Raw genomic sequence first — 17,054 nt, forward strand, 5'->3', positions numbered from 1 at the left:
GAGGATCAAACATGAACGATTTATTAGCCAACGCCAATGTCAAGTATTGTTGAAATGGCCCTCAGAGTCTTCCAAGATATAATACAGTACTTCACATTACAAAAATAGAACCATGGTGATTTGAGGATAGAAGGATGACAGTGTCAATAGATGGAACAAAATAAAACACCCTAATGGCACACTACATAATTCCCTACACATTGCTTCTTCCTTCAAATGAAATTCATGTGGCTTTTTCTTGACCTTTTAAGTTAAAAATGAGGTACAAAAACAGAATGACGACATTGTCATTTCCAGGCTAGCTGTACTCTTGTCCTTCACTTGCCGAGTCCTTCACTTGCCGAGGGCTTTGTCCAAGTTGTTCTTGATGGCGTCCAGGAAGTCTGTGGTGTTGACGTAGTGCTCATCTAGTTTACAGCTGCAATGACAGGACAAGGCAGGTCAGACCACAAGTTACTGAGGCCTCACAGTCAGGGGCCTGAAACAATGCTCTGGACACTCCCACGTAGGGAAGCCAGGGACACTGTACTTATAAATAACACGCACACGTGATAAGAAGGAAATCTAAAAATCACTACTAAAATGACTAGTTGCTCTAGATGCTTTAATTTATCGTGTCAATCCGATTAAGACATAAGAGGTAATAGTAATGAGCTCACTTGGGAAGGCCGTGAATGCAGCCAGCGAGGTCCTTAGTCATAACACCACTCTCAACGGTCTCAACACACACCCTCTCCAGAGTCTTGGAGAACCTGCAGATCAACAAGACAATATTAAGCAATTAGCTCAACAAAAAGCAAAAAAAAGTTATTGTGGGTTGTTCTATGACATCAAATCTATACATTATGCTATACACACACACAACAGTATTTTGGTCACATTAACTACAATCATTTCTTACTTGATCAGGTCATCGTTCCCATCAAGTTTACCCCGATGCATGAGCCCTTGGGTCCAGGCGAAGATACTGGCAATGGGGTTGGTGCTGGTTGGCCTTCCCTAATCGTGCAGACAGATGTTATGGTACAGTTATCTAATTGATAAACATGCATTTTACAGATGTAAACGTATCTGAGGTAAAGAACACTGTCTCTATGTAGGGGATACCATTATATAGCCTTTTGAAGTCATTTTGGCAATGGGATCATTTTGACCACAAGATGGTACTGTTTGTGCACACATCTAACAGTCAGATACTGTCAACCAAGAGACTTTGTAATTTGACACATACTAATACTCTGCAATATGACCTATGGAGTTAGCATGAAGGATGTTAGTAGTAGTAGTTTTTTTAACACCAGGGACAGCGACAGAAACAACTCACAGACTGTATCGCTCTATCCCTGACAATTACAAGTAGGATCATTGCTTGGCCTATGTATTGTTTTATTATTTTTTGTCAATAAATCAAATCAAATCAAAAATACAGAATGAGACCAACCTTCTGGTGCTCCCGGTAGTGTCTGGTCACTGTGCCGTGGGCGGCCTCGGCCTCAATGGTCTTGCCGTCAGGGCACACCAGCACTGATGTCATCAGTCCCAGAGAGCCGAAACCTGTGGAGAGCCCATATGTCAGGTCACCCATAGTCAACACTGTAACAGGACACCTTTGAGCCAAAGCTGGTGAATGTGATTATTTCCTAAAATGAAGCTGAGGCATCGGTTTTCAAATCCCTCACCTTGAGCCAGGATGTCAGACTGAACGTCGCCATCGTAGTTCTTGCAGGCCCAAACGAAAGCTCCAGAGGACTTCAGCACCTGGGCAACCATGTCATCAATGAGCCTGTGTTCATACCAGATCTTCAGCTTGTCAAACTCTGGCTTGTAGTTCCTATAGACACAAAAGAACATGGTAATGGAGGTGAATAAAACACTTGTGGGGGACCCAACAACAGTACACAATAACCTTTCACTCCCTGAACCTATTGAGGCTTAAAAAGAAAACTCACTTCTGAAAGACGTCCTCAAAGATGTCCTTGAATCGGCCATCATAGGCTTTGAGAATCGTGTTCTTGGTGCTCATGTAGAGAGGCCACTTCTTCCCAATGGCGTACTGGAAGCAGCTGTGGGCAAAGCCTGTAATAGACTGTGGTGGAAAGGAAAGATTGCATAAGTCATTTCTGGTGAAAGTCATATGAGCAGTAGAGGGGTTAATAACCTTCTGGCAATTGCCCTGAATCGGCTTCATTTCTATGACTACTTCACACCTCTATTTCCCCTGGACAAGGTCAATGTCCAAGCATGGTGACCTCTGATGTTGTATAATCAAACAGACTCTTGATGGTGGTAAACAAACGAAAGTGAAGCTGGTTCACAGGAGGGGGACTCACTCCATGCAACGAGCTAAAGTTGGAGCTAGAACTTCATGAAAGGGAAAACCTGGAGCTAAAGAATATCTTTGAAGAGGTTCGAAAAAAGGAAAAAAAATGTTACTGGATTTCTAAGGCCATAACTTTGTCTTGAACTGTGAGAATGTCTGGTTGGTTATCATGGGATATTTTCATGCAACAATATTCAAGCAAGTTGGCTGAAATAACAGTAATATAACAAGCTGATTGGCTCACCTCATCTGTGTTGTACATGCCCATTCCAACGCCTCCTGCGGGGAAGTCATAGACCTCCCACTCCTGGCCTTTGCTACCATCAGATGGGGTGAAGGTCATCATGAATTTGCCTGGTTTGTCCACAACAAAGTCAGTTGCTCTGTACTGTAAAGAAATAGATCAGTTATAATCACACTGTTGACAGAAGAGCAGAGAGAACTACTCTGTCAACATACAATTTAATTATCCAAAACATCTTTAGAGTTCATGGTGAACTGACCTGATCACCGAAGGCATGTCTGCCAATGGTCATGGCCTGTGTCCAACCGGGAACAAGCCTTGGAATGTTCTTGCAGATGATTGGCTCTCGGAAGACTGTGCCACCCAGGATGTTCCTGATGGTTCCATTGGGACTCTTCCACATCTTCTTCAAGCTAAACTCTGATGGCAAACGACAAGGATCTAACTTGACAATAGTGGAATTTGCATATGGTCTAAGCCAAGTGATCTTTGAAAGGGCATTTGGAATGAATCAAACCTCCCAACAAAACCATGAAACACTGGCTTCAACATTTCAACACGCCATTCAAATACCTTCAACTCTCTGTTCATCAGGAGTGATGGTGGCACATTTAACAGCGACGTTGTACTTCAGAGTGGCGAGGGCAGAGTCAATGGTGACCTGGTCATTAGTCTGGTCACGGTATGGAAGACCCAGGTCATAGTATTTCAGATCCACGTCCACGTTAGACAGGATGAGCTAAAGTACCAGAGCACAACACAGGAGGAATTAGAGCTAATTTGTTAGATTGGCATAAGGATCTAAATGTACATTGTTGTCCTGTCAAGGAGCTCCAGTAGTTTGACTGACAACAGCTGTTAACCTTGGGTAACAATGTATTCTGCGGACAAGAGGATTCCTGGCATAGCTTACAGTGATCAAACAAAGACTGGTATTTGGGTGTTCTTTAACCAATGACCTCTGCAATCTAAATAGTTAGATCAGTGCTGTTGATAAGAACAATCTACGGTATACAAAACTGAATAAATTCATGAATGACAACTGTATCAATTTCTCTGTTGGTAATAATATCATTTTATGCGGCATGATCACATATTGTTTATCAAAATACACAATTAAAATGGCGTTCATTGTAAAAAAAAAAAAGAAAGAAAAACATTTCAGCCTGAGCCAACGCACCATCTGCTCTCTCTGGAGGCTATCAGCCAGTGAGTGAGTGAAACCTCACAAAAAACCCTCCCCCACATCATACAGAGATAATCTCCCCACACTCATGACACATACACTCTCTCTCTCGCTCTCTCGCTCTCTCTCTCTCGCTCAATCTACTGTATGTCAGTCAGTGCTGTAAAAATAGACTAGTCAGATAGTACAGGCCTGTCCTCCCGAGGCAGACGGACAGACACCACTGTGTGATCCCCTCCCACGTTGGCCCCCAGATCAGCACCTTCTCCTTGATGAACTCCCAGATGATCCTGGTCATCTCATCTCCGTCCATCTCCACCACCGGCTGGGCCACCTTGATGCGCTTGTCCCCATCTGTCCCAAAAAAACACACATTACATTTACATTTACATTGTTGGCATTTAGCAGACGCCTTATTCCAAAGCGACTTACAATCGATACATTTGACTAAGCAAGTGAATCATCAATTCACCAGTCGTAGCAGGAAGAGTAATCTAGCTCAGGCCAGGGGCCATTGGCAGTCGTCGTGATGGAAGCAGACGACACAGGAGAAACAGTACAAGGGGAAGCAGGTGTCTCAGGAGGCACAGTGCTGGGGGGTAGTAGATGTCTCAAGAGGAGCAGTTAAGGTTTAACCTGAAGAGATGGGCCTTCAGTCTCTGGTGAGAGATGGGGAGTGACTCTGCAGTTCTGACAGCCGTGGGAAGCTCATTCCACCAGCCAGTATTAGATCACATTAGATCAATGCAAACAGTCTTTCAATCAAAATCTCACCCACACTATAGTGAAGGTAATCAGAGGCCTTGCCTTGCCCTTGGGACACATGCTGGCCTATGTTATTCTAAGTACAAAAACTGCTGAATAATCTTAATCATAATTATGTTCTTTATATAACATAGATGCAATGCCACATATACATTTTTGTGATCATTTTTATTCATTTCTGTACAGACATGTCTGGATTTTCTTTGACATGAGACTCACTATAAAGTAGCGTATCTTAATAAATAAATAAAGAAGAAGAAGAAAATGTTCCCTGACTAGGCTCATGCTGTTCCAGAGGGGTATAAACGTCATTACCAGGAGGAGTCGTATCTTACACATACAGTAGACGTCACTCTACCGTCTGTTTCATATTTGTATCTCCATGGACGATACAGATCTGGCCGTGTTATTGTTTTCAATTCCGGTCATTATTCAGTTACAATGCATTTCCCCTTCAGATCACCCTAGATTTAGCCTATAGTCCCAATTATATTTATATATATATATAATTATACAGATATACAGCATTTGCTCCCACACTGCTCTGCCTTCTGAGGCCCTGTGGATAAGACAGGCCCAGGCACTCCCAGCTAGAACATTTCAGCTGGGAGGGCAGGGAAGGCAGGGAATCAAGTGACTTTCTGATGTCCCTGCCAAGTAAGTCAGCTCTCCCACAGCTACCCGGGACGTCCAGGAATAGTTGTTCATAAAAGGCTAAACAAAATGGCTGTATCTATCAAGTGGAGTTATGGAAGGTTGTCACATGGTCCTGTCAGGTGGTCCTATGCATTGCAACACACTCGTAGGCTTTATGACATAACCTACCAATGTGGGACGCATATTAGATGTTAACATTTAACCTTTAACAGGGGCTGTGGAGTACTGACAGCACCTGTTAAAACAGCCAGCTCATGAATTCCCTGTAAGACACAAATGGACCCCCTCTGCGGTGTGGTGTGTGTATATCACTCAATAGATGATTCTGTCAATAAGAGGGGTGCTTGTCAAAATGAATCCCAAAGAAAAAACTATTCATATAGGTTATATTGTGTAATTATGTTTGACCATGTAACTTAATTACTAATTAATAAACTGGTCGTTTCTATACCATAAAATAATGTGCAACCCTAAATTCTTCATGTAAAGGCAAGTTCTGAGTCCCTTTGTTAAAAAAAAATAGGGTCCCATTGAACAGTAGCCACACACAGTGAATATGATTGGAAGCAGTTTAAGATAATACAACAATTCAGGTCATAAAACTCCAGAGATATCCATGTTTGACTTTGCTAGAGCAATCACTGCAAGCACTTTTGTAAAACAGCACAATTGTATCTGAGATAAGGAGATTAGAGTATGATGTACTCGTGCCAGGTGTCAAGCAGGCCTACTCTGACACTGGGTTGAAGACAGACTCTGACAGGTTCCCTCCCATCTGTCCCAGCTGTGTCTCCCTCGCAATGCATCATGGGTTTCATGAAAAAGCAGCACAAACTGGACATGCGCCAATCAGAGGCGATGTAGACAGAGTATGTGGTGGGGGATGTGGGGCTTATTACATAACCTTCATTGTGAGCCATTTCTTACATTACTGGATTTTGCCGTCATTGAGGTGCATGCATGTGCATTTATGTAGGCTGAAGATATGCTCATTTTTGCCAGGCATGAACTGACATGCATTTACAGTTGGCCTGAAAAGAATTGTAGACTATGTCAAAGTTGCAGCTCCACTGTAGGTATAATTAACCAGACCATATGCATTCCTTGTGTTGAGTCTGCAACAGAGTTCAATTTGAAGGTGACCACCAAGATAGCTGTTCAGAAAAAAAGAAAGAAAAAAAAGGCTAGGCCTATTGGTGATTTGGCACAAAGTTTGAATAACTACTAACAGTCCTCATTTTATTTGAAGGTGACTTTTAAATCAAACATTAAAACTCTGCCTAGAAAAGACTCAAATAAGTAAACTTCCAAAGGGTTTTACTTACGTTACTTTTAATCAAAACAATAGGCCTATATCAAAAGTCATAACATATGGGGTGGAAGATTTCAAAATAAATGAATGAATAAAGACTTATACTCTATCAAATTAACTCGAATGTTAACAGAGCAGAGCAAATAATCACCTCAAAGAGATATTATCTCAGAGCTTTCATACCCATATGACAGGTACCGTACTCGAGTTTGAGTCGTCAAGGACATCCCAGCCAAAATATCTGCCTGTGCTTTGCTCTTGAAGGGGAAAGTTGAACAGCCCTGGGCTATGCATATTATGCTGGTCAACATTTCACCTTGGTGTTTAGAACCAAGTAATTTATTTAAGTAGGCCTGTAGCCTATAGTGGCTCTACTACACTGAATAGACATTTCTCTCTGGGTTTCACTGTGTGAGTGGGATAAGAGTACGGTAGTAGACAAACCTGACACTTTGTCAATAACTTTATGTAGCCCAAATAGAATCCTAGAAGGTCTACATTTTGAATATTATGAAAAATGTATGTCATTCTTGGATGGCCAGGGTCACAACATAGAGGTGCTGAGGCAATACATAATTTGGTAGTGCCAAGACAGTCACTAAAAACCTTTGCTTGCGTTTGAAAAAGTTGACTAAAGTTAAGAATAGAACTGGTGTCGGTCTGTGATCTTTGTACATGTGTCATTAAATCTACATCGGGGTATAGGCCTAGAAAGCCTGACTGGGTGGACAGTGGGCTGTTTTAACAGAGGCAAAGCTTTTAATCTATCTAGAGCGCCTTCATTTAGGCAATACTCACAAACGCACTAGAGGCAGCTAGATGACTTCCAACACGTGACAACAGGATCATAAATCAACGACAGCTGTGTTTCTAGATACAAAACTGTCCTTCAGTTGACCTTTTATTCCAGTGTCAGGGAGTCAAACAATAGAGCGGGATGGGTCACCAAAGCAGATCGATTTGCTTTTGAGTGCTTTATACGGCTTTAGCCCATCTGGGTCGACCAAAAATAGTATCTTATTGCAGTTCGTGTCAAATACATAGGATTTTCCAAAATTATACAATAGGTTGAAACATAATTTGGTTAATGACAGAAAAAGACTTTCTCTGGGACATTGAACACTTGTGGCAGCCATTGGTCTCAGTTGCAAAAGCTCGTCTCTTTCAGCTGACCTTGTCTTGTGGAAAGTTTTCAAGTCAGCTAGAAACTAGTGCTAAAAACTGGAAAGTGTCGTTAACGGTCCAAACGTTCTATAAGTAATGCATATTCTTTCTTTTATGCTGATCAAGTGAATGCATTTTTTTTTTGGGGTAACTTCGAAGAACCATGACTGACATGGCGAGCACACGATTTCCTGCAGTTCATCGATTCCATTCAATAGCAGCCAACATTTTTCGCGTGGCAAATGGATCCAATCCTCCGTATTAACAACATTCTAATTGGTCAGAAACAGCAGACTTTTAACGGACCTAGTGCTGGGTTAATGACCGGTTTATTGAGAAGTCTGTCTTTCATATGCGACTTTTTTGGAACAGTTGAGGAAGATTAGTTTTTGTGGGAGGTATGCAGACAAAGACCAGATCGCTCAGCCCGACCCTCTCCCTTGCTACCCTGCTGAATTCTCGGTCAGTCAGAAACCAGCCTAGCAAAACAGCTTTCTGTGATGAATACCATTCTGAGCGCTGGCCAAATGTGAGTCTGTATTCATGCAATAGCTTCACTGTCTTTGTCTTGCTAATATAGCTAGCTGGCTTGGCTCAGTACCCCGCCAAGGACACATCTAAAACTGGCCAAATCTCGAAATCTGTGCAAACCTATAGCTGTTGTTGTCTGACAAAGTTAAAGTAACGGTTCGAGCTAGAGCTACTTTTAATCCTTCAATCAAATGCATCATTCGTTTCATTGAACATGCTCGCTTTAAAGAGACTGTGGTGAAACGTTAGCTACGTTATGATTGAACTGTTGTGTATAAACCGAATGAATCTAGATAGCGGTAGCTTTTAGCTGAAGATCCAGAAAGCTGAGCTATGATCAACAGAAAACTCACAGTTCCTCTGTTGCAAACTCTGGCAGGTTGCAGCCGGCGCGAGCACTGCGGGGCTTTTGGAGACAGTGGCCGCAGCCTTGGAGAGGGAGCTGAGGACCTTCAAGTATCCAGCCATATCTTTGCCCGAATCACTAGCAGTTGATATTCGAGAAAGTCCGAGCAAAAGAAGGGCTGTATCTGAGTGTCGTGCACCGAAATATCCACAGCACCTCCCCGGGACTACACGCTCAGTGCGACGTCAGAGTCAGAAGTGACAGAGGAGGGACTTACTCATTCACCGTCCCAATCAGCATTCAGTCTAATGTTTTGGAAACTGTCTAGTCTAGACTTTAAGGTCGGTGCACTTTCTGTTTCGTTATTATATTGGAATATAGCGGACCTTAGCCCTCGTGAAATACAACCACGTATTGTTTATTGTTTATGATCTATGCTAATAAAAAGGTAGTCTCAGCAGACGGACACCCAGATATGGGTATTATTAGAATGTGCTGGTTTCAGTATCAGAATCTTGCTTTATGAATGAATGAATGAATGAATGAATGAATGAATGAATGGTCTTTATTGTCATTAATATAGTACAGGTACCAAACAACGAAATTTGGGAGGGGGGGCTCCCCTGGTGCTAGGAAAAAAAATACAAAAAACAAGAAGGGAAAAAGAGCTGGTTTACATAAATAAAGGCTATATACACTATCTACTATACTATACAAATAAAACACTGTGCTGTACTCTATGCTATGCTATAAATATCCTAACATTTCATATCTCTGAACCTTATGTACCCGAGGGTTGTCATATTGCACATAGTATTGTTGCACATTCATTTAAAGTGTCGCAGTTTGCAGGTTTGAAATGTTCACAGTTGTGTTTCAGTATTTCACTTGATATGCGCCGGTGAGGTGGATGGATGGATGGATGGATGGGTTAAACTGCCGAAACAATCCTCTCATTCCATTTTCCTCTCTGATGTAAACAGACACTGTGAAGGGCTCTAATTTTAGCTAGGGGGGGTTACCATACTGGGAGAAAGAATGGGAAGTGCGCACAGCCACAGTCATGTGAGGCCAGCTCGGAGGTGAGCCAACGTTTAAAATCCCCCAGCTCAGACCAGGCAGGTCACCTCCCAAGTCCTAATACATATCTGGAGTGAGGGCAAATAGGACAAATAGACTGAGAGAGAACGTTTTAATCAAAACGTGTGTTTTCAGTCTATACACATCAAAGTCAAAACAAATTCCACAGCCAAAAATGTTGATCATTGATGTTCATGGCATAGTGTTGCTCATTTGACCCTCAAAATACAGTTAACATTTTCATTAGAAAGAGTGATTTCATGTTTTTACCCCAGGGATGAGAGTGCTACTCAAGTGTTGGCCTGTATCGCTGAACGAGATGTTTCCATTTTAATAATGTTCACTCAACAAGATTGTATAGGTCAGTAACTGAAGAGACAATTGCTATGACCTATGACTTGTGTCAGTCTCATTTGGACTCACCGGTTCTCACATACAGTCTGGAATGCAGTGTAATGGTGGTAAGCATAGTCTAGGTTCAAATATCACCCAACAGTCCTTGGGTAAAGAGAGGTCAGGCCATAACCCTATATGTAAGGTACCTTCTTTGTTAAGCCACCTCACTGCACAGCACACACATACAGCCATTGCGGCCCATAATGAAGACATATCACTTATCTAAAACAGTGAGATAAACTATTCATATACTTTCTGACATCCTATTGTGAGATGAGTTTCTCTGTGTGGATTAAAAGAGGCCAGAGAAGGCTACACCTATTTTAAATTATTAATACTAATTATTCTGGTTTTGGTCTACCGATAGACTATGTCATCTCCTCAGTGTGGTTTTGTCATGTTTCCAACATAGATGTGGCTTCGAAAGGCAACTCGTTTTCTCTGTTCCATTATCCCCACCTGCTGGAATACAATCTAAATGCATTTGGCTTGTATGAGTGGACATAGAGCGACCTCTGCTGGATATATACACTATATTACACAACTTGCAAAGTAGGTTGGCATGCGTATGTACCATACCTAACAGAATGTTTAATTGTAAGGTCCAGGCATTTGGGTGGAAATATTCATTAAACGACTGCTTGCGTGTTTGAAGTATAACGGTGCGTTCCAACCATTCGTCGTACCATGGACTAACTGATCGTCGTACCATGGTCTGGACATGGACTAATCAAAAAGTGTCCCAGTGCTGAACAAATCCAGTTGGCATACCGTCAATTGAAATCGGAATATGTATTGCCCTCTATCAAGTTATTCTACATTTAGAGGAAAATGTAGACAATCCATATTGTGATTGGTCCAAACATATTATACAGTTCGTCTGAACCAATGAGTTTCCTTCTAGCAGCTTCCTGAATCCACGTTACGTCACTTCAGTTTATAAACTGCTTAACCACAGCCTACGCGAAAAAGTTTATCTTATCGTATCCGTGTGATGATGATTGTTGTTTGGATTATGAGATTGTGCATGATGACTATCGGAGAGAAGAGGTAATTGAAATAGTAGTAAATCAGATAGGAGTAGAACCGATACCATGTCGAACTACTTTGGAAATCCGTCAGTAATCGCCCTGGTCACCGTCACAGGTAATGTTTTAATTATCAAAATAAAAACAACAGTTCATTTATTAACGATGAATTGAGAATCAAGGACCCCAATTGAAATAAGCCAGTGGCTTTCTTGGGTTTTTATCCTTTTAGTTGACCTTGTATGTAATATGTACTTTCATGTACCTACTTCTGCAAATCTTCTAATAACGTTTTCAATCAATCAATCAATATGATGTCAAAATGAACATCAACATTAAGAAAGCAGTAGTGCGGTATACCTATTAAACCGATTTCTGAATAATCTAGGTGACATATTTTGAATAGAAACAAACATGTTTAAAATAAGCTGATCTGAATGTGTCCATTCAGTCCAATCATTTTTTTTATTTTCAAGAAATTAAAGACAAATTAATGTCATTTTGGAACTAGAAAAGTTTTTCTTTGTTTGCCGTTTGTTTAAAAATAATCAATAAATTACCGATACCCCAGACCACTAAATGTTTTCCTAACCCTAAACAGGCTATGGAGCTACAACTAGACCATTATAGCAATAATAATCGTATTGGCTACTTTGGGGTAGGCTACTGACCTGCAGCGAATTCATTTTTAACAGGATTGGGGCTCTTGGCTGTGCGTAAATGGATGGCAGGAGGGGTGTGCCGAAGCAAAGCCCGGTTGGATGGGAAGACTGTCCTGATCACTGGAGCTAACACTGGGATTGGAAAGGAGACCGCAGTTGACTTGGCTGGCCGGGGTGAGCAACACATATCTCCGTTTGCTCAGTGTATATCAGTTAGACATTGAGTCTAGACTGTATATAGCTTACTGTGTTGATATGTTCTCTGTTTGACCACAGGGGCGAGGGTCATTCTGGCTTGTAGAGACATGACCAGAGCTAATGAAGCTGCAGAGGACATCAGAAACAGGAGCGGTAACAGGAATGTGACTGTCAAGAAGCTGGACTTGGCATCACTACAATCGGTGCGACAGCTAGCCAAAGACATCCTGGAGAGTGAACACAGACTAGATATCCTTATTAATAATGCAGGTGAAGTGGTACTCCACTACAAGATGGTGGTTGACAATTGCTAAACCATACATCAAGGGTTCACTGGGATTTACATAGTCAGCAGACAAGGTCCATATTCACTATATACAGAGATTAACTGGTCCTTGGTCATTTCTGTTGGTAGGTGTTATGCGCTGTCCAAAATGGCAGACTACAGATGGCTTTGAGATGCAGTTTGGTGTGAACCACTTGGGGCACTTCTTGCTGACAAATTGCCTCTTGGATCTCCTGAAGAATTCAGCGCCAAGTCGTATTGTCAATGTCTCCAGTATGGCTCATGAAAAAGGTAGCTTTTTGTTTCTCTCATTTACCATCTAAGAAAAGATGCCCAGAATATACTGTATATACTGACCCTTACACAGTCTAGGATTTTCAATTGTAGAAATATATTTCTACAATGTGTAAGGGTCAGTATATATATATATATATATATATATATATATATATATATATATATATATATATATATATATATATATATATATATATATAATCTTCTTAGTAACAGTGATGATTGTAAGTTAAGTTTTGATAACTGTCTCTTTAAACCTGAGTTCACAAGCTGTTACCTAAGTAAGTTTATTATGTAAACTTAAGTTTATTTATGTAAGTTTATTGTTATATAATTATATATAACAATTCTGCCTTTATTTCCAATCTAATGTGACTGTAACCATGATAACTATTAATTTAGCTCTTATTTTCAACAGGTAAAATCTATTTTGATGACATAAACTTAGATAAAGATTACAGTCCTTGTAAAAGCTACCGGCAAAGTAAGCTGGCAAATGTGCTCTTCACCAGAGAACTGGCTACACGATTACAAGGTAATTAAAATCTGCCTCACCAGATGGTAAAACAGTATGCAATCAGCAGTGTATTTCTAACACTAGCTAACAAAGTGTTTTTCTTTTTGTGAGTCATAAAAAGGCTTCAAATGTTCATGATCTTGCTTGTCTCTCCAACCTGGCAGACCTACCTCATTGAAAACGAGTGTGATACATTTGACTCCCTTTGTGTTTGTTTGCATCTCTGTGTAGGCACTGGAGTAACAACATATAGCCTTCATCCTGGAATCATCAGGACCGAGCTTGCCCGCCACTTCTGGCCCACCATGCCCCTGTGGAAGAGAGTCCTATGCCAACCTCTCAAGCTGCTGATCAAGTCTCCCCGTGAGGGAGCTCAGACCTCCATCCACTGTGCTGTGGAGGAAAGCCTGAAGGATGTCAGCGGACTCTACTACAGGTCTCAGACCATATAACTTTTATTGGTGCCTTCTTAAGGCCAATGCACACGGCGTCTTTGAATTATTGCATTACGTGCATTACGTCTTTGAATTATTTCAATTGGTGTGAATGGAGAATCGTATGTTGTCTTGCGACAAAATCGCATAGCACGCCGTGTGCATTGTCTCATTCAAAACAATGGAATCGAATTCGGCGGTGCAACAAAATCGGGGCCGTGTGCATTGGCCTTTAGATTCTTTCATAACCCCACTGATAAACTCAGTGTGAGTGCTTCATTGAATGCTCGCAGGTTAGGGCAACAGGAGGATGTACTGAATACCTTTATTGCACACATTGATAACTATTTACTCGGGAATTATGGGGTATATAAACTGAAGTCAACAGTTGTGAATTGTGTCCTGATTGCAGCGACTGTGCCCCCAAACCTGTGGCTCCCGCTGGCCTGGATGATGTCGCCGCCAAGAAGCTGTGGGACTTGAGTGCATCTATGGTTGGTCTGGCAGGATGATGGATCTGGGCTCCACCATATATATCATCAACCAAAGTACTAGCTATAATGAACTCTGTTAACAAGGTGCATCCAAACCCTAAGAAAGTATTAACTGACAAATGTGTTAAGAGACATTTATTTAGAATATACAGCAAACTACATACAAAAATACTATGCATAAAATGGTGTGAGCCTTTTCAACATAAGGAATGTCTCACAGTTAAGTTACATGGAAGCAGTGTGAACTTTAACTTCATTTGCCATACGTGTAAATGCAATTCTGTAGGAACAAGGATCACCAATGTCTGTATTTATGTTTTATATAGATATATATAGAGATATTTATGTATGTAGTGTAAAATAAGTATGTTGTTATGTCTATCTTCCATAGAACTATAATAACTAATGTATGAAAATACATGTATTTTATCTACAAAAGATTATAATCTTTTGGAGAAGTTGATCTCTTTTTTTTTTCTTGGGCAATTTCAATAAAGTGCTGTTTAAGTTGCCTTTTGTCTCATTAATTTCTTAAGGCATATCGTTCATCCTTGACGTGTATATTCTGAGCCTTTATCATATTGGGCTTGAAACCAACAGCATTAAACACCTTTTGGTTGCATAATTATGGATTATGAACAACCTAAAATCCACTGATCATTTTGATCCCCTTCTTCAGTTTCTCTGTCGTGAAGGCACTGTGTACAAATCTGCTACAAACAGTCAAACTTCATGTCATACTTGAGCTACTACAGATACAAAAGAACATCACATTTTCTCACAAGTTCTTCACAATCTGCTGGGTGGACTAACCACATATGCACAACCACAGGGCTCGTTGGCTACACATACACCTATTATTCCTCCTACATAGTACAAATAACAAGTTTTTCAGCAGAGACGAACTGTAAGCTCCATATTCTGACATTTCTATTTAAATTATATCAATGGTCACAATACTTTTGAATCTTTCATCCATCAGTTTCTTTTATACATTGAGAATTCAAATGTTTAAAATCTGATAAACTGTGATATTGCTAGTGTTTGAATTAACCTGTAATTTTTAGTACACTGTACATTGTGGATGATTTAACAACATTCAGAACATTTACAAGAACATTCTTTAGCTAACATAACCTAACCAATAGAGATTCATGGGAATGTTGCTACATCCATTACATCTTCAAACATTGAATCCCATCATGGATGGGCCAGCTCCTCAAAAGCAGAGAGCTGTTTCATTTGCTCCACTTGCATAGAGTGCCTCCTTACAAGTTTCTTCTTTGTCTTAAGGTTGCCTCTCTTTGGTGAGTTAGGTGCTACTGGAACTATTGATCTGAAACCTGTGGCCAGAGGAGACGAAGGCTTGCTGCTGGATCCAATGTCAGGGATAGGTGGGTTGGGGTTGATGTTGAGTGGAGGTAGATGGCCAGGGCGGGTATGGGAAATGTGGTCCAGCAGCAGAGTGCCCGAGCCCCGCCTCTCCAGAAGGCCTGGTGCACGCCTGCGTGCTGTGCTCGGCGACGACGTGCTGGCATTACTGTCCAGGGACTCCCTGGAGCTGGTCAGCATGGCTAGTGGAGACGTGTTGAGTTTCCTTCTCTCCAGTGGAACCTTGGCTGAGTCCAGCATGGCAGAGTCCGAGTAAAGCTGGGAGTCTGAGTCATAGTGGTCGTTACCCAGCCGTCTCCTGTGTACCGGGTCTCTCAGGCCGGCTGGCCCACTGCTGCTGTCTGGCTCAGCAGGGAGGGTGCTCCGGCGGGCCAGGGGCTGGTGCTGGCACAGAGACCTCTCGTATGACGTTTTGGAAGTTGGAGGCATAGACAATGAGGTTGACATTTTGGATGATTGCTCACCCACCAGTGGGAAGAACCCCTCCTTGCCGTCCACACTGTTTTGTCTGGACAGGCTCGACCTCTTGGACAGAGAGAGTCCATTGACACTCGTGACGACGTCCTCATCCGAGGTGGCTCTCTTACTCTCCTCGTGCGCCGCGCCGGCTGCGAGGACGGATGGGGCGATCAGCCCCCAGGGCTCGGACTGGAGCCGCTTCAGCTGGGGTAAACGTGCACGCTTGGGGTTAACGGACCGCCGCGTGGGGGAGGTGGGCCCGTTGGGAAGCTTTGCTGCCATGCTGGAGGTTGTTTTCAACTTGGTCTGGAAACTGAATATAGTGTTGTGTTGTTCGGTGAGGTTAGGAGTCGGGGGTGCATTCAGGTCAATGTCAGAGGGAGAAGTGCAAAATATGGGGGAGCATCTATCGTCCAGCTCTGGGGAAGGGGGCACGTTTAGGTACTGCTTGGTGGTTTTGGTGCCAGATGGTGACTTGTCTGTGGTGATAATGATAACCTCTTTGCCCTTGGCTTTGCAGGCATCTAGGAGCAGCTTTAGGGTCTCCTTATCATCTGCATTGATAGCAAAGACCAGGGTTGAGGCCCCACTCCTGTCCTCCAGACTGGGGTCAGCCCCGTTAGTTAGCAGATTGGAGACAACCTCATGTCCTGCCCTCTGGATGCATGCATGCATCAGGGCTGTCCTGCCTGCTTTGTCCTGGATGTTGGGATCAGCCTTGTTGTCCAGCAGGTACTTCACTAGCTTGGCCTTGCTCACGCTCTGCTGGTCGTTGTGTTTGGACATGCAGGCCACCATGAGAGGTGTCTCTCCGTGCTCGTTGCTCTCGTTGATGTAAGCACCCCCCTCCAGCAGGAGCCTGGTGAGCCGTAGGCGCCGGAGCCAGACTGCCTTCAGGAGCGAGTTCCCATCTGTCCGCAGCTCCAGTATGTCTGCCATCGCCCAGACAACCACAGATATCTCCCTCAGTGTTGAAAGGGAGTCAAAACATGCAGCCCTTTAAACAAAGTATTACACAATCATTTGAAAACATAATGAATTCGTGTATATCACAATTGTAAATCAAAGAACATTTGGATTGTTTGTTTTAATGACTAAATGATTTTAGTGTTTAACGATTCAGTGTGATTGCTAATTCATTACTGGTACAGTAGGCCTACTATCATAATGGAGACTTTAGAAACGTGTTTAAACTACCGCCAGGTGGCGGTGTGTGTACAGAAAATGTGTCTCTCGTCTAGACTTCAGCAGGTTTGGAAGGAACTTGTAAGGGAGCTTTAGTGGTA

The 17,054-nt window shown here is 42.2% G+C and overlaps 3 protein-coding genes across 3 annotated transcripts; 1 reads left to right on the forward strand and 2 right to left on the reverse strand.

Annotated features, from left to right (window-relative positions):
- Positions 1-8,647, reverse strand: idh2 (isocitrate dehydrogenase (NADP(+)) 2; the record flags this gene model as incomplete). The annotated part of the gene is made up of 11 exons (XM_080538980.1): positions 1-418; positions 660-752; positions 902-999; positions 1,442-1,554; positions 1,680-1,831; positions 1,950-2,086; positions 2,565-2,708; positions 2,824-2,984; positions 3,138-3,303; positions 4,013-4,104; positions 8,533-8,647. 11 exons carry the CDS (start codon positions 8,645-8,647, stop codon positions 334-336), a joined length of 1,356 nt encoding a protein of 451 aa, XP_080395106.1. The 3' UTR covers positions 1-333.
- Positions 8,648-11,095: 2,448 nt separating this feature from the next.
- LOC308165451 (retinol dehydrogenase 12-like) lies at positions 11,096-13,935 on the forward strand (the record flags this gene model as incomplete). Its single annotated transcript, XM_080539606.1, has 7 exons — positions 11,096-11,147; positions 11,725-11,865; positions 11,968-12,159; positions 12,305-12,466; positions 12,891-13,007; positions 13,221-13,425; positions 13,836-13,935. The coding sequence occupies 7 exons, from the start codon at positions 11,096-11,098 to the stop codon at positions 13,933-13,935; spliced, it is 969 nt and encodes a 322-aa protein (XP_080395732.1).
- A 1,182-nt stretch (positions 13,936-15,117) lies between these two features.
- ankrd34c (ankyrin repeat domain 34C) lies at positions 15,118-16,707 on the reverse strand (the record flags this gene model as incomplete). The annotated part of the gene is made up of 1 exon (XM_080539607.1): positions 15,118-16,707. One exon carries the CDS (start codon positions 16,705-16,707, stop codon positions 15,118-15,120), a length of 1,590 nt encoding a protein of 529 aa, XP_080395733.1.
- Positions 16,708-17,054: the final 347 nt, after the last annotated feature.

Source organism: Nansenia antarctica (assembly GCF_963989245.1).
Source record: "Nansenia antarctica genome assembly, chromosome: 9".
NCBI lineage: Eukaryota > Metazoa > Chordata > Actinopteri > Argentiniformes > Microstomatidae > Nansenia > Nansenia antarctica.